Source organism: Peromyscus leucopus, chromosome 8b (assembly GCF_004664715.2).
Source record: "Peromyscus leucopus breed LL Stock chromosome 8b, UCI_PerLeu_2.1, whole genome shotgun sequence".
Classification (NCBI taxonomy): Eukaryota; Metazoa; Chordata; class Mammalia; order Rodentia; family Cricetidae; genus Peromyscus; species Peromyscus leucopus.
In genome coordinates, this window is record NC_051086.1 from 93,543,704 (window position 1) to 93,566,362 (window position 22,659).

Genomic DNA, 22,659 nt, shown 5'->3' on the forward strand with positions numbered 1-22,659 from the left:
CCCCCTCCCCCTAACCACCACCGAAGGCTGGCCTCCAGCTTGCTGTAGGCAGAACCCAGCCGGGCAGCTGGCCTTCATTAACTCCAGCTTTTTCGCCCCCCACTGTGAACCCACAGCTTCTACAGGCCTCGGCTACAGGGGGCTGCCCTAGCCTGACCTTGCAGCTGACACTGGGGTGGGGGGACCACAGCAAAGGCCAAGTTACCAGCTGAAAAGAAAGTCAAGCGAGACTCCTTTTTTTCCCCCCACTGGGAGCAAGCAGAGAGGGAAGGAGTGTGGCGGCGAGAGGGTGGAGGTGGGGGAATTTAGGGCAAACAGCAGGCAGGAAAGTCAGCTGGATTGAGGCCCAGAAACCCCCACACCCCGAAGCCAAGTCTTACTCTAGCTTTGCTTTCAGCCAGAGTCTTGGCGAGGCCCCAAACTAGGGAAGGCCCTGGCTGCCCCTTTCCGCCTCCCTGCCCCCACCCTTATTAAATACACATTTTATCTCTCAGTATCTTCATTATCTTAACTGAAGGAGACAAGCCGTGGATGGCGGCAGCAGAGAGCGTCGGGGAGGGGGGGTGGGGAGCGGGCGCACCCTTGTTACAAAGTGCTGATCCAGCTCTTTCAGGCAGTGTGGGAAACAGAGGAGGGATCAAAGCGAAGGAGGCTGATTCAGAACTCAATTAGAAATTAAAAAAAAAAAAAAAGCCAACACGGAGCCGGCTCTCCTTTTGCCAGCCTTCGCTTCAGCCTCTGCCCGGGCTCTCCTTGCACCCTGTTAGCTTCCACCGGCAGGGTCCGGACTGGTGGAGTCGGAGTAAGAGAAGACCAGCGGGCACACTTCTGCCCCGCGCACCTTCCTCTGTGGAGGGGAACAGACGGCAGGAGGAAACTGAGCTAACTTCCCCCACAAAGCCAGAAAGTAGGACATCCAAGGTGGGTTCTTCCCCCAGTCCCTTACAGACTAGAGGCCGTTTTTTTCTGGGTGATCTCTGGGGACGTTAGGTAACTTCTGGACTGAACCACCTCTTCCTAGCCTGCAGGCCAAGTCTCCAACCCATAGCCAAAGCCTCCCTGAAGCAACAGAGATCGCCCGAAGCCAATTACTAGGACATCCAGCCCAAGGGCTGAGATCTGATCAACAAACATGCCAGGGAGCTGCAATCCGGAGGCCTTTTGCAGGGGCCCAGCCCACCTGAGCGCCTCGGCAGCAGAGTTTACCTCCATCTGAGAACTGTTCTCAAGATGGGGGGAAGGCAGTATCTTTCTTGTGTTGTTCACGGAAAAGTAGTTAATGAATAGCTACCAGAGTTAAGCCGACACAAATGTAAATAAAATCTCGCTGTGGGTTCAACCCCCTACACCATAAACAACAAAACCCCACTTTGGCTCCCCCTCCCCCCGACCCCCCATAGTCAAGATATTTTTGTTCGTGTGTAGGCTAAAGGTCAACTGTAGGTATCACTCCCCGGAGCTGCCAGGCTTGTTTTTTTACTGCAGTGGCGACTCCTACCTGACCTGACCTGACCTGACCGGGTAGGCTAAGCTGGCCAGCCAGTGGGCCCCAGGGATCTGCCTGTCTCAGCCTCTCCAGCGCTGGGATTGGATTACTAGTGTGTGAATCCGTGGTGGGGTGTCCTGGGGATTGAGCTTGGGGCCTCATGCCTGCAGTCTCCCCAGCCGGCCTTAGTGAAGGCATTTTTACAAACGCGGCTTAAGCTATTATTGGTCTTTTCCACCCCCACACCGAGGACTGAGCCCAGGGCTTGGTGTATGCCAGGCAAGTACTCTATTTCCGAACTGGTCCTCTTTCATAAATTCTCCAGGTTGGCCTTGAACTCACTCTTGTAGTCCAGGCAAGCCTTGAACTTGTGATCCCCCTGCAGAACTGGGATTGCAGGCCTGTACACCAGGTCCAGCTTATCGTTTAGAGGGTACTTAATAAAATCGGGGAGGACTAGGAAGTAGTGGGGGAGGGGGCAAAGTTCCTGTGTTGGGGGTGGGGTGAGGGCAAGAGCAATGGGAAAGGAGGGGCGGGAAAGGTCCGCCAGGTTTTCTGATTTCTGGGTCGCCAGCCTGGACCTCACACACTCTCGCAGTTAGCTAGCCACAGGCAAGTCTTCATGGAGCCAGACTGTCAGTGGCAGTTTGGGGTTGATATTCATACCAACTTTATTGGGTCCATGTTCTTTCCACGGCAATACCCAACACGACGGAGGCTTAATCTGGTTCTTAAAAAAACAGACAGACCAGGACAGACACACACATCCCACCACCTTCAAAAGGAAAAATGTAGGTCAGCCTCTTTGTCACTGCTGCATGTGGAGTGGCCTGCCATCCTGGCAAAAACTCGTAACCACAGGCCCGTCCCATCCCACTTAAACTCCCACCACCTTCCCATAGCTCTCAGCTTCAGTGAGAAAAGCAGGAAAGGACTCTCTTCCCTTCTGCCCCGGCCGTCCCAATCACACTTAAGACTTCACTGACAAACACACGTCAGCCTCTGCTCCCACAAGGGCAGCGGAAGCCAAGCAGGGACTCTGGGCTGCTTCACGCATCATTGACAGAACCAACCCCACTCCAAGTGCTGAAGTCTTAAGAGTGGCAATGACCTAGAAATTGTCAGTGGGAGCACTGGGGGGTGGGGAGCTGAAGGAAACTAACAAAACAGTACACAGAAAGCCCTATTTCTAAACTGGGCAGGCGGGGGTTGGGGGAGTGTGTGTGTGGGGGGGTGCGGGGGATGTCGAGGAAAAGAGAAGAGGTAGAGAGGGGAAGGAACTTGGCCCCTTTGAATCTGCAAATGTGATCTTGGCCAGAAGCCAGGGAGGATACAGCCCAGTCCCACAGAGAGTCAAGCCATGTTCCCGACTCAAGCCCCAGTTAGAGGAAGGCGCCAAGCCTCAAGTACAACGAGGTGGGGAGGCCGCTCCTTTTTGGGCAGGATCCTACTGTGGACACAGAACAGACAGCAGCTGCCCACAGTGTGGAAACAAACTGTAAAGCAGTCACGTCTCTTAAGGCTGCAGCATCCAATAAAATGTAATTTAAATCAAGCCTCACATCTGTTCTCAATCCCATTCAGTCTCTGCTTTCCATCAGTCTTCGGACAATCTTTACAATTATGCTTGTTAACCCCTATAGTCCCGGACATTTCCCGAACTTCTTGGCAGAGAACCGTCCTCTCCACTTGTCCATTGCCCCAGAGGGGATGAACACTGTAGTAAAGGAGTGTGTGTGACATTCAGACTCCTATCTAGACTCCTCTGCTACACACACCAGTGGGCAGTATGCATTTCAGAGCGCTCACTGCCCTTCCATCCCATCCCATCCCACCTGCTGTAGCGCAGATCACTTTACAAGGATACAGTGTGCAGAACGAAAGAAACAGTGGCCAGCGGATCTTCTGTACGCATATCACATTCCCAAACTCAAGGCCAGATCAGACAAGGAGGCAGCAGCCTCTCGGAGGAAAGCAAAGGTCCAGACCATCCCTAGCACACCGTTTACAGCTGACCATTTGCTCAGGTATAAAGGAATAGCAATTCCCCAAACAAGCCCACTTCCTGCCCCTTCCCTCCAAAACCACCCCTGCCCAGCCCCACACTTTCAAAGCAGTGTTATAATGGTGCCCTCTGGTGTCCCTGTCACAAATTGCCACTTAAACCACTGGAAACCAAACCCAGCAGTGTCTCGGTGACCATATGGATAAATTTATCTAAGGAGACTATGAAGTGTTCAGATGAAAATCCAGGCCTGACCTGAGCCGTGTTGAAACAACGGCTTCATCTGCGGGAAGCTAAGACTGTGGTACAGCCCGAGAAGGCATTTTCTGGGGTTTGTTTTTGGTTGTTGTTTGTTTGTTTTTTTGAGACAGTGTTTCTTTATGTAGCTCTGGCTGTCCGGAAACTGGAACTCCCCTGAATGACTCTACTTTTAAAGACAACAAATGCAGTCCCAGGAAATGGCTGAAAAGTGAAGGTGCTTGCTGCCATGCTTGGTGCCCCAGCTCAGTCCCTGGATCCGCAAGGTAAGCAATGACTTCTGCAGTTGTCCCCAACACACAAACGGGTAACAAAAGATAACACATGCAGCCAAAAAATGAAACTTGAAAATAAATATATTCACAATCTGTAGTTACATTCTCCTTATCACCCCCTCATATTGCGTGGGAGCACTAGGAAAACTCCCCAAGTCCTTAAAAAGTCCAACGAGGCAGTACCTGTCCAGGAATGTAGTAAACTCCAGAGTCCTTTGACCAAAAGGTCCTTCAAATTTCCCTGTAGGCTTGTACATTTTTCTGGATCATTCCACTTCATCTTCAAACCTCAAAGTTCTTTACAAAATATATCGTTTGTATTTAGAAATAATACATACAAATCCTTCAGCACAAGTCTGTATATCCTTGCAGGCACATTGGTTAGGTGCATAAGTGGAAAAGGTAGTGAATAGTACTTTAAAAGGGTCATTGCTTTTGTTTTTAGAGTGTCTTATGTAGTCCAGGCCAGCCTCAAACTCACTATGTAGCAAAGGATGGCCTTGAACTCCTGATCCTTCTGCTGGGATTACAGGCATGTGCCATCACATATGAGCCAATGAATCCATACACTAAAATGGAGACTCCCCAGTCTGCCAAACGTCAGCTGGAGACTTGCAGGTGGGGTGAGAGAAGCATTCAGGGCAGTCCAGCAGCGAGGATATTACCAAGGAAAGCTTTGCCTTTCAGGACATGCTCTATTTCCTTTTCTTCAATCTTCAGAGACACCTGGAAAGAGGAAGGGTTTTTCATGAGGAAGAACACACACACACACACACACACACACACACACACACACACACACACACACACACACACACACACGCCGGCACACACCATTACACTCCCTGTCATATTCCACATTCCTTGGACCGGCAAGTCAAACCCCGCTGTTTTCAATGGCCTAAATCACACCACTCCCTCCCTCTCATCTGAAACCCCAGCTAGCAGGAAAACAAACTACTCACTAGTCATTTCTAATCTTTACTCTGGCAAATGACACACTCTCTAGAACAGGACAATTAAAAGCAGGGACACCATACGCTGTCACCTGTACCTTGGTCAGGCGGCTTTCCTTATTTTTCTTTAATCCCAAAATGCCTCTGGACTCCAGGAGTCCCGCCAGGGACAAAGACTCAGACTGGTCCACAGCCGCCACCTGCTGTTTGCGACAGATGCTGCTGTAGGCTTCATATAACTGGGAGGAAATGAGGGGGAACAAGTGTCACTTAAAAGTTACATCTCATAACCTCAGATGAAAAAGCAAAAACAAGCCCAGGAACACCGTCTTAAGTTACCTGTATGTTCTATTTCTCCCTCTTCAATAAACCCTCAAACAGGCAATACACCTTCTGCGCTCCCCCTTCCTATACTTTAGGGTTCTCTTGTAAAAGATGTTCTTTAATTTCCTGTGTCTTGCTGGCATGTATTTATGTATGGGCACCGCACTCATGCCCGATGCCCATGGAGAGCAGAAAAGTTGTCAGGTCCCCTGGAACTAAAGTTAGATTGTTGTGAGGCACCACATGGGTGCTGGGAATGGAACCTGGGTCCTCCACAGGCACAGCAGCAACTGCTCTGGACTGCTGAGTCATTTGCTTTAATGTAAAATGTAGGAACAAGGCTTTATGCAAGTTCGGAGGGAACACAGAAATGAAGGGTTGCTTGTAGTTCTGGCTGGCGACCCTCTTCGATCTGCCTCCTAAGTACTAGAATCACAGGTATTGAACCACTCAGTTTCTTAGTTTTGGGGGGATGGTGGTGGTGAGGCAAGGGTCTTTCTACATATCCTTGGCTGTCCTGGAACTCACTATGTGGACTAGACTGGCCTCGAGTTCAGAGACATTCACCTGTGTCTGCCTCCTAGCGTTTGGGGATTAAAGGCGTGGTCCATCACTGCCTGGCCTTAACTCCTGTTTTTTTTTCCTTTTTTTTAGTTAAGGCTACTATGTAGTCCTGGTGGCCTAGAACTATGTAGGATCAGGCTAGTTCAAATCTTCAAAGATCCACATGCCTCTGCCTCCCAAATGCAGTAATACCAACGTTTATTCTTACTGGACATCTGAGAAAACCCTCCACTCCACCTGCTGAGACCCCAGCTTACCTTCCCCAGAGTGACCTCTTTGATTTTCAGCCGCCTGGTCAAGAGCAGCAAAGAGCAAACCAAGATCTTCTGCTGGAGAGGGAGGGAATCTTGTGTTGTTTCTTGGCTCAGAGTCACCCTGTTGCCATCCACTTCCGAAATGACTTGGGATATGTGAGCAAGGCCAACACGTTTGGGAACTGGTGCCTCAGAGGGTGAGTGACCTGCAACGTAAGCAAGCCAAGCTTTGTTCAACCTCTAAAACTGTGTGTGTGTGCGGAGACACATAATGCTGGTGTTAGCTGATGTTAGCTCAAGGAAACCCAGGTGCAGTCACAATGGCAAAGTGGAGGTTCTGTCTCCAAGGCAGAAGAGGAGGAAAAGGCAGTTCTGGATGACTTGGGAGAGCAGGGCTGCCTTTTTTTCTCAGAAGAATAATGATCTATTTTGTCCTTTAGGATACAGCTTAATGTTGAGAAGACCACGGACCGACCTACCTTCTGAATTACCAAGAACCTGACAGAAGCCACCAAGTAGGGCTAACTGCCTCAGGTTGCCTAGTGCAGACCCCTGGTGTGATCCTCAGCACAAAACCCTGCAGCAAAGACCTGGCAGCTAAGGAAGGAGAAGCACTAGGTGGCAAATTTATCTAACATTTTGAGTCAAATAAATGGGTAAGTATAGACGGTGAAGTCAACCCCACTCGAAGCCCCCGCCCCCCAGATGGCTTCCCTAGATGAACCCTGAAGTTTGTTCACCCCTCTAAACTGATCTGGAAGACAGCAGAAAATGTCACTGGATAGACAGCCTAGCAGATAGCACCCACCCCAGAGCTGGAGTCTGAGAACTGGGGAAATCCACACGGGACCGTGGTCCCACTGCTTAGAGAAGCACATCTGTGCAATAGAGGCAGGTTTTGCTTCTTAACACCCTGGGCCTGCACTTGCCCCACAACAACCCACAAGCAGGAAGCTGCAAAGGGCTAATAAAGCAGGGCTCACAGAACAGCAGAGGTTCCCCGATGAAAGGAACTAGGAAGTCTCTTTTCTCTACACAAGGACCAAGTCCCTCCTAAAACAATCCCAACAGGACGTCTATCCATTTTGTTGTTCCACGGTTTGAGAGAGTCTTCCTATGCAGCCTCTGTTGGCCTTGAACTTGTAGTGATTCTCAAGACTTCAGGCTCCCGAGGACTGGAATCATAGGTATGTATGGCCCACCATGCTTGGCATCCAGCTAATTTTTGTTTGCCTATCTTCAGTGCTGGGGAACCTAGTTATTTCTATGTATTAGAAGGTTCCTGCCTGGAGGTGGTGGCGCACGCCTTTAATCCCAGCACTCAGGAGGCAGAGGCAGGTGATCTCAGTGAGTTCCAGGCCAGCCTGGGCTACAGAGTGAGTTTCAGGACAGCCAGGGCTGTTATGCAGAGAAACCTTGTCTCAAAAAACCAAAAACAAAACAATAAAAAAGTTCCTTATATTTATCTGAAGTCACTTTCTCCACAGTTTTCTATTTAGCTAGGCTGTTGAAACTAGACCCCCACAAAAGACAGGAGTTAGGGGAGTCCCAGGAGTTACCAGGACCTTGAGGCTCTTTCAGCAGTGTGCACTAGGTTCTCCCAGGGCCACTGACAAGCCTATGTGTTACTGCTAGGAGTGAGGAAGGACTAATCTAGAAAGCGGAGACAGAGAAAATGACCGAAGTCCGCAGCGATGTATACAGCCTACTGGCAGCCCAAGCACTAATTTGGGTTACTTCTGAAACCCTTTAAATTGTTTCTTTCAATAAATACTGACGAGTTCCAGGACAGCCAGAGCTGCTCCAGAGAAACCCTGTCGTGAAAAACCAAAACTAACTAACTAACTAAAAATAAAATAAATACTGATGAAAATCTGCCAGTGAAGAAAACAGGGTTGAGGAAAAGGGAAATTCAAGCTCGTTTGTGACAGTGTTTTGTTTCCTGTAGCCACAGACCTTTGTGCTCTGAGATGAACTCCTGATCTGCTCAGTCCATAATATGACTGTCTTTCCTTTACTTACCGGCCACTGCTTTCTCCTACGTAAGCACTTAAAGGGCACTCATCGTAAGTACCCAGACAGAAGGTGACTCAACCTGAGAGCCTTGGAAGAAACCTTACTACCTGAGCCCCACCATTTAGGAACACCCCGGGAACTCATTTCAGGTAACACACAGACTGATACTGGCAGGCAAGACATGTGTGGATTTAACTGTGTCTATTTATCTTCCCCTTTCTTCAGGAAACTTAACTCTCCATCTATAGATGAATACAGGAAGCAGGTTAAGCTACTCACCTTCAGACAGTGGTTTGAGGACCGTCTGGCTTTTGACGTCCGACTCCACAATTTCAATAGCTCGCCTATAAAAAAATTTTTTTTTCTAAAATTTAGTCTCAGCCAAACCAAATACCACACCAAGAGACCATGCCCCAAAGCAGGCACATTAACTAAACACACGTTTTTAAAAAATTAAGGTCCCTTCCAAGTTTGGTGCCCAGCACCTACCCAGGCAGCTCCCAACCCCCTGTAACTCCAGCTCCAGGGATTTGACACTCTTCTGACCTGCACAGGCACCACACACATGGCATACATACAGGAAGTTAAAATGTAAATCAATCTTAGAGGCCAGTCTGGTCTACACAGTGAGTGAGTTCCAGAGGAGCCAGTTAGTTACCCAGAGAGACCCTGGCTGAAAAAATAAAAATTAAGGTCCCTAAACAAACTGGGTTAAGTCGCAGCTTCAGGAAGACTTGACCGCCTTTAACATGAAAAGACCGGGGATTTGAGAGACAGGCTACTTATCTTCCTCTGACAGATGTCAAGCAGGTTGCCACACATTAAGCCAGTAACATTTTAGATGAGGAAAAAAGTCATGGGCAGAGCGATATGCAGTGTGGGGGTGGACTGAGGAGGTCTTACAGCACTCCCACACAACAGACCCACAGGCGGAGTCCTCAGACAGACTCTACAGGACACATCTGGGCTAATCTTGCTGACCTACATGGCTATCACTCATAGCTGTAGTCTTTACTCAAGTACTCTGCTGACTAGGGGACTTTCACATTCCAGATCACGCAATCTAGCAACAGGAAGAGCTTCCTCTCCCACTGCTCTCTCTAAAGTGTTTTGCCCACGGGAAGCCATAAGGCAGACCTGGATCTTGGCAGGGCAATAGGAGGAAGTTGGACCAGCGGGCCAGCACAGCGAGGATCATTTTAATGGACCCAGTGCCCCTACTGGGAGGAAAGAACTTTCATCAGTCAGCACAGAGGCTTTCCCCAGCAGGAGGGGCAGAGGGATGGAGGAGAGAAAGAGGTCTAGGGTAGGACTTGGGGGACCACCAACTGGAGGGAGGAAGGGGTGCCCACAAAAGGAAAGGAAGAAGAAAGTCTACAGGCAAAGATGGTTCAGGTCCATAAATAAACCTGCTTGAGCCCAGCGAATGGAAAAGCAAACTGGAGTCTTTTTTAATACAAATGTAATTAACCAATCTATAATCACCACAGGGGGCGCCAGCAACATCTCATTTGTTTCCCCCTCCGTAGGTAATGGACTGATAATGTTTCAGACATTAACGCGGTGGAAACCCAGAGCTCCCCACTGAGAAACAAGTCCTCTTTTCTGAGCATAAAAAGTAGCAGAACAGGGCCTCTTAAGCCACATTCATTTGAGTTCCATGAGACAAGTGACAGCATTTCTTCTTTTTAATAAACACAGTCCACAGTGCCCTAACTCACCTGCAAACATCCAGTGCTTTACGGATGTCTCCGGAAACAGCAGATACTTTGCGGGCACAGAACTGAATGGCAGCACTGTCCAGAACCTGGTCTCTTGACACCTTCAGACAAGACACAGATAACACCTGAGTCAGGCTGAGGAACGGACACAGGCCCATCCATAATCCTAGCTACCTGAGACACTAAGGCAGGAGGAGCTAAACTCGAGTCAACCAGTGAGGCTGTCTCAAATAAATATATAATAGCTGGGCGGTGGTAGTGGAACAAGCCTTTAATCCCAGCACTTGGGAGGCAGAGGCAGGTGGATCTCTGTGAGTTAAGAGGCCAGCTTGGTCTACAGATTGAGTTCCAGGACAGCTAGGGCTGTTACAAAGAGAAATCCTGTCTCGAAACACAACAAAAGAATCAAGTCACATCATTTAAAATAAATGTATAATAAATACAAAATAAACACAGCTCAGTGTAGAGCACGTACTAGCATGAGAGGCCCTGTGAATCCCAGTACCATCAATAAATAAATAAACAATAAAATAAAAAGACAATTTGAACTCCGAGAGTTTCTCTTAGCAATTTAGGTTCTAAACATAAATATTTTCACAAATTAAATCTAACCCTGGGACTGGAAGTATCACAAGGTCTAAACCTGATTGACCACCTTTAGGTGTAAGGGACATATATTGCATATATTTAAGAATTTTATAGGAATGTGTAGAGGTTCCTGAACAGAATAAAAAAGCAACTGAAACTACAAATGTTTTCCCATAGGCTCTCTTGTTTTTTGAGACAAGATCTCTCTATGTAGCCCTGGCTGGCTTCCAACACTGAGCACTGTCTGCCTCTGCTTTCCAAGTACTGGGATAAAAGGTGTGCACCACCACACCAGGCTCACAGGCCCTATCTTTAAAGTGTTATTCCGTTTGTCTATTTTCGTTTAGAGTCGGGGTGGGGCAGAGCAAGTGTGCCAAACCTGTGGAGCTCAGTGGACACCTTCCAGGAGCTAGGTCTTCCTCCCACCATGGGGGTCACAGAGATGGAACTCAGGTCATGAGAACTGGCAGCCAGTGCCTTTACCTGCTGGGCCACCTCACTGGCCCAGATCCTACTTTTTAAAGGCCCTTAAGGACGCACGAGTCCTCTAATTCCTACTTTTATTTCAACAGGGAAGCAGCCAATAAACGAAACCACGTGTAGATATTCACGTAAAAATGTTCTCACTCATTATGGTCCATGGGAGCTTGCCACACCGTTAATAAAGCCATCAAATCAAAATATTTCAAACCTATTGTTAGCTTTCCACCGCAGAGATTATCCCTGCCACAGAATTTGGCATAACGGTCGGCACTCACCTGACTGAGTCTATCCTGCAAGATCGTAGCTATCTGATTTCTGGTGTAAGGGGGGAAGTTCAACAGCTGCGGCTTACAGTTTTCTCTAGCTTCAAGTCTCGGCAGAATCCTGTCTGTGAGATCTAGGGTATTAGCGATACCTGAGGAGAGAAATAACAATCAGCAGACAAATCACGCTACAAGGAAATTAAACCCTTCGAAGGATAAATTCCCAGTCACCCCAGTATTTCACCCCCCACTGCTCCCACTTGCTCTCCACCTCACACTAAAAGGCTAAGCTGGACCTACTAGGGAAGATACAGTGCTTAGGCAGGTATGGGGAAGCATGCTTATAGTCTTAACACATGGGAGAGTGAGGCAGGAGGATGGCGGGCTTAAGACCGCCCTGAGCTATATAGACCTTGTCTCCAGGAAGAAGGGAGTGAGAAATGAGGATGGGCAGGCAGATTTCTGTTGAATTCCAGGCCAGCTAGGGCTGCAGTGAGACCCTGCCTCAAGAACAAACCCAGAAAGCCGCGGCGGTGTGGTGCACTCATCCTCCCAAATAACTGGGACCACAGGGATGCAATGTGGTGTCTGCCTTCTTTGTCATTCTTATTCAGACCTCACAAAATCAATCGGCCTTGTATTAAAATTACTATCATAGTAAATTTTCTTATTTCTATAAGACAAAAAGCTGGCTTAAGTATAAAATAACAGGCGGGGCTGAAGAAATGGCTCAGCTGTTAAGAGCACTGGGATGCTCTTCCAGAGGATGCAGGTTCAACTCCCAGCACCCACATGCCTGCTCACAACATTTGTAACTCCAGTTTAGGGAAATAGACTCCCACTTCTGCCCTCCATGGGTATCGGGTATACAAGTGGCACACAGACCTGCATGCAGGCAAAATACCCACACACATACAATAAAAATGAAGTAGTAGGTAAGTAACTTGAGGCATAGCGACTGGGGGGGGGGGTTCCATGGACAGAGCACCGGCCACGCAAGCCTGAGGAGCCCTGTCAAAGCCAGGAAGGCAGGGGGCCCGCCTGCAAGTCCAGCACTCAGGAGGCCGACATGAGATCCCTGGGAGCAAGCTGGCTAGCTGGACTAACTGAATCAGCGAGCTGCAGGTTCAGCAAGAGACCCCTCCTCAGCAAATAAAAAACCGACAGCAGCTCTTCCAGAGGTCCTGAGTTCAATTCCCATCAACCACATGGTGGCTCACAACCATCTCTAGTGGGATCTGATGCCTGATGCCCTCTTCTGGATAGAGCAGCATATACATCAAATCAATCAATCAAACAAAAACAAAATACAGTGGAAGAAGATGATGCCTGACATCAACCTCTGGCCTCTACACACACACACACACACACACTACACACATAAGTTGAACAGATTTTAAACGATTAACAAAATTTCAAATACACCATGTTGACAGTAACAATTGAGCACTAACCAATGAGCACCAATCGGGAATTGCTCAGCCACGGCCATTCAAACAGTGTGTATAAAACATCCTGCCCTTTGCTGTCCAGCTGATCCATCTCGTCCAACACCAACACACTACGTACAAAGAGAAACAATTAGTACCAATCACATTTTCAGGCTTCCCATGCTTGATCTGAGCTCACCTTACGTTACAGCCAGAAAGCTGAGCTCAGCTTGCAGACCATAGCTCGTCTTGCCATTAGCCAGGGTTAGACTAGCATCCCCCATTACTAACAAGTGCCATCCAAGTGTTTTCAAAGGACTTGCTTAAAAAAAGTTATCAGGCTGGAGAGATGGCTCAGAGATTAAGAGCATTGACTGCTCTTCCAGAGGTCCTGAGTTCAATTCCCAGCACCACAGGGTGGCTCACAGCCATCTATAATGAGATCTGGTGCCCTCTTCTGGCATACATGGATATATTGAGGCAGAATGTTGTATACATAATAAATCTTAAAAAAAAAAAAAAAAAAAAAAAAAAACAGTTATCTGACACACACACAGGGCCCTGGCTTTGAGTGCCAGTACCATCAATAAACAGGTTAGTACAATGTTTTCAAAATTAGAAAGTACATTATCTTTTTTTCTTCAAGCGTATGTACATACTTCTCAGAGCAAAGTTCTTTTCAGGGCAAGTTCTTTTTGTGGGTAACATCTTGAGGATTTTTAGTGAGCAACATGCAGCCGAGAAATACTTACATCATGGGGCCCTTCTCAGCAGTCATATGCTTTTCCAATTTTCTCATCAAGTCCTTCCCAGCTGGTCTGCATATTTCCTCCCGACCAATCTCCTGAGCAATAGCTGGGAACACAGCCTGGGCACTCCTCAAAGACATGCAATTCAGCAGGATCGGTTTAAAGCCTTTCACTTCCTTCTAGGTATGAAAAAAAAGATGCAAACATGGGCGTTATGTTGGCTTCAGACAAAGATTTACTGAAAGCTGATCTGGTCTCTGAGAGCTAAGGGAATACAAGAGCGAAGCTCTGCTTTCTTTTGGAAAGACTTATACCCTGAAATAACAAGAATTCTTACTTCTGGGAAGCATTCTATCACACAACGGTCTATTCTTCCTTAACCCTTAAGAGTCAAATCTTTTCAGCAAGAGCATCTGTCACTCAGACCTCAGCGTACCCTGAGGTCTTGCAGAATCCGGCTCAAGCAGGCAGTTTTTCCGGTCCCAGGAGCACCAGAGAGGTAGAGACTTCCAGCTTTTTTCCCACAGATGTGCTCCTTCAGGAAGGCCCTGATGACGTCCATCTCCTTTTCTCTGGCAGGCAGCCGGTCTGGGACAGCTGTGTTCAGGACAAGCTTTGCTTGCTGATAGCAAGTTCCTGTGCCAGACATAAAAGGGCAGTTAGGACCCAACAGAAGGTGACTGAGAAGACTCCCTAGGTTTCACTCAGAACTGTCATCTCTGTTCCTGATGGCGCACCAACAGCTGCCATGTAAGAGCCCACCTTCTTGTTTGAACAGTCTCACACGCGCAGATTCCTTCTCCGGTGGACATTTCTGCTCAGAATTTGTTTCACTTTCTTGACCTTTTTGAGCCGAGGGAAGTATTTGCTTTTGGTGAACTCGGTCTTGTTCTTTTTGGTTTGAAGACTTAACCATCGGCTCATCATCGAATACTAATCTGCATCCCTTCCGAGTATGTGAGTGAGGCGGGCCGTTTTCTTTCTTGCCCAGCTTCGGTGGGGAACAGGAAGACAAATGAGGAGCGTTGCACAGGTTGTCATCACCTGAACCGTTAAAACAGAACAGGTCAGTCGCAGCAACGCCGTCCAGCACCCAAAACACTCAACGCAGAATGTGGCCCTTCACAGTGGAGGACGGAAAAAGGAAGTGCAAAGGCTTTCCCACACCCAGAAAGAGCAGAATTTCTCTCTTTCTTTTTTTCCTTCCTTCCTTTCTTCTTTCTTTCTTTCTCCCTTCCTTTCTTTCTTTTTCCCAGTTTTTCAAGACTAGGTTTCTCTGTGTAGCCCTGGTTGTCCTGGAACTAGCTCTGTAGATCAGGTTGGCCTTGAACTGCCTCTGCCTCCCAAATTCTGGGATTAAAAGCCAGGGTGAATTTCTACCTTAGAACCACAAAAGACACTTCTCACTAAGGAGCAAATATGGCCACCAGATGGCACCATTGAATCTTATCAGTTGGTAGAAACCAAATGAGTTCTATTGAGGTGAAACTGTAAGGTTGTTTTAAAATAGGATTTCACACCAGCTGGTGGTGGCATACGCCTTTAATCCCAGCACTCAGGAGAGCTGTTACTGAGAAATCTTGTCTTGAAAAACTTAAAAAAAAAAAAAGACTTACCGATCTTGACGCCACTGACATCTTGGAATGAGTAACTTTCCTCTGTAGGCAGCTGCTGTGTGCACTGTCGTGTCCAGCAGCATTGCTAGCTTTACACATGGTTCTAATACCATCCCCTCAATTGTAACAGACTAAAATCTTCAGATATGTCCAGATCTCTCCCCAACAACATATGCTCTCCTACCACTACGCACAATGATATCTACCAATAATAATACTAACGTGCTTAGACTGGGCATGTATAGCTAAGTGGTGCAGCACTTCTTAGGAAGAACGAGGTCTTGTGCTCAGTCCACAACATCCAGCATCATCATCAACACACACAAGCCAAGTATGGCCTGGCAGTGATGGCGCACATCTTTAATCCCAGCACTCAAGAGGCAGAGGCAGGCAGATCTCTGAGTTTGAGACCAGCCTGGTCTACATACATAGCAAGTTCCAGGACAGCCAGGGCAACACAGAGAAACCCCGTCTTAAAAAAACCAAAACCAAGGGTTGGGGATTTAGTTCAGTGGTAGAGCGCTTGCCTAGCAAGCACAAGGCCCTGGGTTCGATCCTCAGCTCAAAAAAAATAAAACAAACAAACAAAAAAAAAAAACAAGCCAGGCGGTGGTGGCACACGCCTTTAATCCCAGCACTCGGGAGGCAGAGCCAGATGGATCTCTGTGAGTTCAAGGCCAGCCTGGTCTACAGAGCGAGATCCAGGACAAGCACCAAAACTACACAGAGAAACCCTGTCTCAAAAAAAAAAAAAAAAAAAAAAAAACCAAAACACCACAAACCAACCCAAAAAACAAACACAACACAAACCCAAAAACCAAAATCAACCAAACAAAAATGTATGGTAGTGGAAGAAAGATCTCAAGTTTGAGGCAATCCTGAGCTACAAAGTGAGTTCCAGGCCAGCCTGAGTTGGAGAAATTTTTTTCTCCAAAAAACAAATGGAACAGTGAAAATGTTAAGTACTATTTTAAAACAAAAATAAAAAAATAATAAGAATGTCACCCATTTGTTTCTTATTTTTACGAGTATGTAGGCAAATTTCATAATACCATATGTAACTTTAAGGTAATTTTAAAGGACAGAACTAAGAAATGAAGATCAAACCTAGCAAGTCCCTCAGAAAATGATCTCTCTTAGTGAATGGCTCAACTGTGGAGTTCAGTAGGTTCTTAGCAGCCATTATGAAAATACAGATACAGCCACGGTTTTAACCTGCCTGCCAGGCATCTCGGCTCAAGAAAAGGCCGGCCTGAGGGCTATTAGTCACACAGCTGTGCTTACAGAGGGGAAGACTTACCCAGACGTTTTCTGGGACTGAGAGGCAGAATTTTCGCGTTTGCCCGTGGAGTAGAAGGCTCAGCCCGGGCGTCTTTAAGTTTTACTTTACTGTCTCTGGAATTCGTCTTGCTGCTCAGTGTCTTAGACAGCTTCTTTTTCGGAAAACTGATGGTAGCTTGTGCCTGGGATCGGGTTTGAGGCATGATGACCACTCAACTGGGTAAAAAAAAAAAGCCAGGAAGCCTGGAATTTACGAAAGCAAAAAGAAAAACATACGGAGTTTATTTATATTGGTGACCAACGCTCACTCTATGTAAATAAGAGGTAACATCTGTCTACCTAGTATGTGTAGCATACTGTTATGCACATATTACACACACTTCAGTCTTACCATAACCCAGATGTAGACTATTATCCATCCCTCTCTTAGAGAGTCATAGAAAAACACGGCTATCACCCCAAGCATCCTGAACCCAGAACCCAAGTTCTTACACTTGAGCAATGCCAGTGTATCTCCTGCGGTTTCTAGAATACTTCTAGCTCCTTCACTCCAGACACAGGAGACATCTTTAGCACTAGCTTAATTCCAGACCGTAACATTTAGGCTCTCCCAAATCCAGGCAGTGCGGCTCCATCCTCCTCTGCCCAGGACTCGCCAGCGCTCCACACCGCTCTCAACCCCACCCTACACCGTTTCCTCCCAGCAGCTCTCAGCTCCTTCCCACCACCCCGGGCTCGAATGGCTTTGCAGGCGCACAACCCCCTCCCTGACCCAGCCTCAGACCTCAGGCGATCTCCGCTCTCCACAGGCCACGCTCGAACCAGTTCCCACCAACTCTTTGGGCCCCGGGCCGACTCTCGGGCCTCACGGAGCAATCTGCTGCTTTACACTCTTCAAGGCTGTGTCGCCTCACTGCACGTTCCTGCGTTTCGATCGCAAGCGCAAGGGATCTCCCGCCACAAGATGCTCAGCTGAAGCGATCTCAGCTCGCGCCAAATCGGCCCTGCCACAGCGTTCCCGTCTCGCGCCAAAGTCCAGCCACGCTTCTGATTCGTTGTCACTAATCACCACGCCTCCGCCGGTGATGACCTACAGCCAATAAGACAGCCCCAGGTCTCAGAGCCCAGCATGAGGCCACACCCACCCACGGGGGCGGGGCGTTAACATCTGAGACCGCCGCGGGAAAGGCGCGCTTGCGACTCATTAGGTGAGTACGCCGCGCCGCAAGGCCTGGCGGGAAGTGTAGTTTTTGTCCCCACGCAAGTCTACTTCCTTTAAAAAATTTTTTTTTTTTTTTTAAATTTATTTCTACTGGGGTATCTTTGTCCTTTCTCTCTGCCAAACACACCTTTTTTTTTTTTTTTCTTTTTTGAGACAATTTTTCTCCGTGTAACTGCCCAGGCTGGCCTGCCACTGCCTCTCGAGTGCTAGGATCAAAGGTGTGCGCCACCACCAGCCTGGCGTACCTATCTATTTTCATTATGAGGGCTACCACACAAGGCTTACTAGTTTGGGAGTGGTCCTGTATGGCATGACGGTGGTGAAGGGCTGATAACTTGAACCAGGGCTTTTTTAGGTCAAGTTCTATACCAGTATAAACAAACTGACATCATCTGGGTATTTGTTGACTTGCACTTCAAAAGTGAGAAACAAGACCAACACTAAATATGCAGTTTTGTTTTATTCAAGGTAATATATTCCGTGTGCCTTGACATTAATCTATCTACACTTCGTAAGGAATAGAATTATATCCCTTGAATATCATTTATGGCCAAACACTAGGGTTTCGGGTCCAGGGAAGACAGTTACAGGAGAGGCAAGCTGAGCATTTAATGAAAAATATAAATTCGAGCCGCCATTTGCAGGACAGGTTCCAAGGTTGAAAATCCACCTCAGGTTCCTTTAAAGGCCAGAACCCAATTCTAGGAAATGGTAAATTTTATGTTTGTTTGTTTCGAGACAGGCTTTCTGTGTAGACCTGTAGACCAGGTTGTCCTTGAACTCAGAGATCCCCCTGCATCTATCTGCCTCCCATGTGCTGGCATCTAAGGAGTGGGGCCACCACACTGGCTGTAAAATACATCTTTCATCCTCCCCTATCAAATAAAATAGACATAACACTAGGAATAGGAAAGCAACATCACAATCATTGGTTAATTCAAAATAGTTCATTTCAAATGGTTACCACCTCTTACCACAAGCCAGTATGTGTCCTTAAGTGTGTAGCGGCTGAGTTCAGTATTTTACCTGTATCACCTTTATCAGTCTTTTCAAGCACCCTAGGAAGTTGAGGGAAACTGAGGCAGAGGGACTGAGAAAATCAGCCCCATGTCAGAAAACTAGAAAGTGGAAGAGCTGGTATTTGAACTCTAATGACAGAAGACCAAGCTCTTGACTACTTAATCATGGAGGATTAGAGGGGTGGGTTCTAAACAGGACAAGATATTGAAGGGGTACATTTTGTTAAGGCTTCCTAATGGCTAAGAACTCCAAAAGAAAACAGCTGCCATCAATGGGGGAATACCAAGGAAAGGAGGCTTTCAGATCATTCAGTGTTTCTCACTTACCAGGACAATGGAGTTTAAGACCACCTCTACGTCTCACAAGTTTATAACCTGAGGACCTAAACCCTACCCTGACAATCTGAAATAGAAATGTGAGTAAGCTTTGGAAAGAATGGTTACAGGGCAGAGAGTAGGGAAACTCTAAGTGCTTACTGTGCACACCACAGCCCAAGAAAGCACTTACTGGGTTAAAAAAAAAAGGCACCAGCTCAGGAAAAGTCTGCAACAGAAAAAGACCACTGTGCAAGCAGAATGTCAGGGCTGAACTGGAAAAGGTTATCCCCTGGAGCTTTTCCTCCAGTAACCTCACACACACACGTCAGTTCCTCATTTCTCTACCTTTGTACCCACTGTTTCCTGGCGAGAATGTTTCTCTCCTTCCTGGTCAACGCCTATGAAAGTCTTGCAATACCCTGCATAGGTTCCTTTTGATGATCATGATCTACTAGACTATGGGATTTGAAGGCAAAGACCATGTCTTGGTTAGCCTCCTGTGTGGACTTCTATAAAGTACACGATAAACACTTGCCAAAATAAGGGATGAAAAGGGCATTATGTCAAGCTGATGCCCACTATTTGCATGAATGATTTTTATGGATGGATTGCATATATAGTCCTTTAAATCTCATAGCCATAAACCTAGCAGAATAAATTTAATTATGTGTAAAAACAGCTCAGACTGGGCGTCAGTGGTGTCAAAGGTGAAACCCTTATATTCTCTGGAGTGGTCAGGATCCTGAGGTTGACATTTTAATCGTCTTACTACCGACAGAGTATTGGTAAGCTAGAAAAAGGCAGCTTCCTTCCTGCGTGTTGCAGTTCATGGTCTAGGCCAGGAAATACTTAAGAGGCACATTCCCAGCATGCACAGCTGGGCCTCAGTAATCATCAGTGAGCAATCTAATGTTCTTATCACCTAACTCAGTGTCATGGAGCAGGAATCACAGCACACTGGAAAGACCTGTCTGGCATCTTTCTGAGTGTGTGTGTGTAAGGGTAATCCTGTCCCAGTGAGAGAACTTACAGGGTTGGGAAGCTGAGGGTCATTTAAGCAAGTTCCACACGCAGGCTATTAAGTTAGGAAGAACAATGAAATCAATAAATAGTTTATTAATCATATTAATAACAATGATGGGTCAAATAATCATGAATCCAGCCACTCTGATGGCTGAATGTTAACCCTCCCCCACAGGTTGTTCTATCTAGACTATGTGAACTTGGTCCACACACCACCCATTATAAGTCCGTAGGGCGGAACTTGCACTCTGCTAGCCGTGAAAGTGCAAGTTAAGCCCAGTGGACTCCTGGTTCCTGTCAGCTGACCACAGTAACAAAGAAGCCTGGTTGAATTTTAACACCTAAAGTCAAAGTTCAAGAAAACCAGTGAAGATGTGGTGTTATATAACTTTGATCCCAGCCCTCAGGGAGACAGAGACAGGTGGATCTCTGCGAGTTCGAGGCCAACGTGGTCTATAAATTGAGTTCCAGGATAACCAGGGCTACACAGAGAAACCTTGTCTGGGAAAAACAAAAAACAACAACAAAAAAGCAAAAGACACACTCAATAATCACTATTTCTAAACTGGAAAATGGTAGCCGAGGGGTGGTGGCACATGCGTTTAATCCCAGCAATCTGGGAGGCAGAGGCAGGAGGATCTCTTGAGTTCCAGGATAGCCAGGGCTACACAGAGAAACCCTGTCTGGAAAAACCAACCATCCAAAGCAGTGAAGAGAACTAGACAGCACCCACATACAAATGGATTCTCCATATCCCAAAGCTGCCCCCCCCCACACACATACCTTTTTTCCCACCATCTAGTTGAGAATCAGCCTCAAGGCGCAGGGGCCACAAGGAAGAAACACCAAGGAGAAGGGAGCCTCTGGGGCTCCTTGAGATCAAGTCAACAAATACAAAACAGAATCACTGCTCAGTGAGGCCAAACAGTGATTTTTAAGACAGCTAGGCAGAGAAAGCCCTCGGAGAGCCGCCAGGGCTTCTGCCATGCACACCCACACATGTCCTTCCTTGGGGACCTGAAATCAAACTGCCACACTTACCCAGAAGAGAGGCAGTGGCTTCCTCCCCTCTCCTTGCCATCACTTGAGCCAGTATTACTCATGACAAAAATACACAGTTTTCTTTTTTTTTCTTTTTGTTTGTTTGTTTTTAAGGTTTAATTAAACTGCACAGCATCCAGAAGAAAGAAATGTACCAAGGAATTCAACCTGAGACCAGATTTTACATTTTATGTCGGGGGATGAAGGGTGTAGGGATCCGTGCTATTGTGGAGAAGCACTGAAACCAGAATAAAAACTCCAAAATAAATCACACAATAAATTATTTTTAAAGAAACTGATCCACATGCAGATGATGGACACACACGCACATGCACACACACCGCTCTGGTCTTTCATTCAGTGTGGACTGTAACTTCCAGTCTGGAAACTGTGGGAAAGGACCAAAGGCAGACAGGAAAAGGGGGGGTTACTAGAGCCCCTCTGCCACCAGGGAGTAAGACAGGACAGTCTGAGAAGAGAGCTGCCGCCGCCGCCAAGCTGTAAGAAACAGGAGCAGAAAGGAAACGACAGTGATCAAGGAAGATTTTAATTACTTCACAGAGGGAGGAGGAAAGCACAGAACTCCAACACAGGTAAAGGCACAATGAACGTGGAGTTGGGTGGAGCCGAACCCTTCCTTCAGTTAATGGTGGCTGGGTTTTTTGTGTTTGTGTCTGCATGTGATTTTGAAGGTGGTTATCATTTTATTTTCAAGAAATGAGTCTTGAAGGCAGAATTACAATGGCCCCCCTCTTCCCTAAGTTTGGGTGGCTTAACAGAGTCACCTGGACCACATAGCTAGGGACTGAGAGTCACAGGGAAAGAACAGTTACACCTGGAATGGGAAGACGGTTTCGCAGCTGATTGTAGGTTTGGGTTTCCAGAAGGACAGACAACGCAGCAGAGTGCCATCGAAGGGCCTCTGGTGCCCTACACTCCACCGCCACAGCGTCACAGAACCAAGGACCCTGGAGTCACATTTCTCCCACACTCCCAGAAGCACTCAGCCTACAGATTATTTCAAGTGACCAGGAGAATTAAAACACGCCCAACCCTGAGTTGCTCTGTAGCAAATCTATTTACAGTTATTTTTTCCCCTCACCTCTCCCTGGAGGTAAGTCTGGGTTTCAAGCTGGGAAGCCACTGGTAAGGGGACCCCCTAGTGCAATGCCAGTGACTAGTTTCCTTGCCGATGACAGCCTCCCATCCATCAGCTGGGATAGCCCTGGCTGCTCACACACTGAGCCTAGGCTGTGAAAATGGTAGGCTCTGCAGCTGCAGCCAGTCCCCAGGAGAGAAACCACACCTGGAATGTGGAAGTGCTTTGGTCCAGGTCTGGTGACTGGAGAAAGGAAAGAGGGGCATCTAGCTCATCTGAAAAGCAGAGGCCACTGCCCAGCTTCAGGTAGGGCAGTGAGAAACAGTTACCCAGTGTTTCCTGTTAGGGAAAAACACCACCAAAACTCAGGAGAGCTGTTGACAAAGCTTCCTGCTGCTTAGCTGGGCAATGTCTCTTCCCTTCGGGAGGGGACAAGGGAATTAAAGGGACAGGCAATAGCCTCAACGTGAGACCACCCATCTTCCACCGAAGAGACAACATTCCCATGAGCAAGCAGATAAAAAAGCAGTTCAAAAGGGGAAATTTTTCAGGGCTCTTGCAGCCCACCCACCGTAAACCTGTATTACAAGCTTTGTACAACATACAAAATAGACCAATAATTTTGAGGATCACATTCCCATCTTGAATAGCAAATATACATGATAATA

General features: G+C 47.2%; 1 protein-coding gene and 1 long non-coding RNA gene across 5 annotated transcripts; one reads left to right on the top strand and one right to left on the bottom strand.

The window, feature by feature from the left end:
* Nucleotides 1-690: 690 nt before the first annotated feature.
* Nucleotides 691-8,652, top strand: LOC119086946. Of its 2 annotated transcripts, XR_005090358.1 has the most exons (6): nucleotides 691-921; nucleotides 3,878-4,015; nucleotides 6,156-6,319; nucleotides 6,563-6,778; nucleotides 7,194-7,309; nucleotides 8,071-8,652. It is a non-coding gene; the product is annotated as an uncharacterized LOC119086946 (long non-coding RNA). The 2 variants fall into 2 exon arrangements; XR_005090357.1 differs by having other exon boundaries at nucleotides 6,563-7,309.
* On the bottom strand, nucleotides 4,088-17,539 carry Cdc6 (cell division cycle 6). 3 transcript variants are annotated; one of them, XM_037200983.1, is made up of 12 exons: nucleotides 17,054-17,539; nucleotides 16,289-16,512; nucleotides 14,135-14,416; nucleotides 13,809-14,008; nucleotides 13,376-13,548; nucleotides 12,648-12,754; nucleotides 11,206-11,345; nucleotides 9,860-9,960; nucleotides 8,418-8,482; nucleotides 6,126-6,328; nucleotides 5,079-5,219; nucleotides 4,088-4,750 (listed from the first exon to the last, which is right to left on the bottom strand). In XM_037200983.1, the coding sequence occupies exons 2-12, from the start codon at nucleotides 16,470-16,472 to the stop codon at nucleotides 4,661-4,663; spliced, it is 1,686 nt and encodes a 561-aa protein (XP_037056878.1). In that variant the 5' UTR covers nucleotides 16,473-16,512; nucleotides 17,054-17,539; the 3' UTR covers nucleotides 4,088-4,660. The 3 variants fall into 3 exon arrangements, with proteins under 3 accessions (XP_037056878.1, XP_037056877.1, XP_028745355.1); XM_037200982.1 differs by having other exon boundaries at nucleotides 13,376-13,551; nucleotides 16,289-16,485; nucleotides 17,054-17,538; XM_028889522.2 differs by having other exon boundaries at nucleotides 13,376-13,551; nucleotides 17,054-17,538.
* Nucleotides 17,540-22,659: the final 5,120 nt, after the last annotated feature.

Excerpts from the sequence above, each read along its gene's own strand:
- Cdc6 (XM_037200982.1), bottom strand. The coding sequence starts at position 16,472 with ATGCCTCAAACCCGATCCCAGGCACAAGCTACCATCAGTTTTCCGAAA. Across the intron at positions 14,417-16,288 it reads CAGTCCCAGAAAACGTCTGG|GTGATGACAACCTGTGCAAC; the intron begins GTAAGTCTTCCC and ends TTAACGGTTCAG. Across the intron at positions 12,755-13,375 it reads GCTGAGAAGGGCCCCATGAT|TGTGTTGGTGTTGGACGAGA; the intron begins GTAAGTATTTCT and ends CTTTGTACGTAG.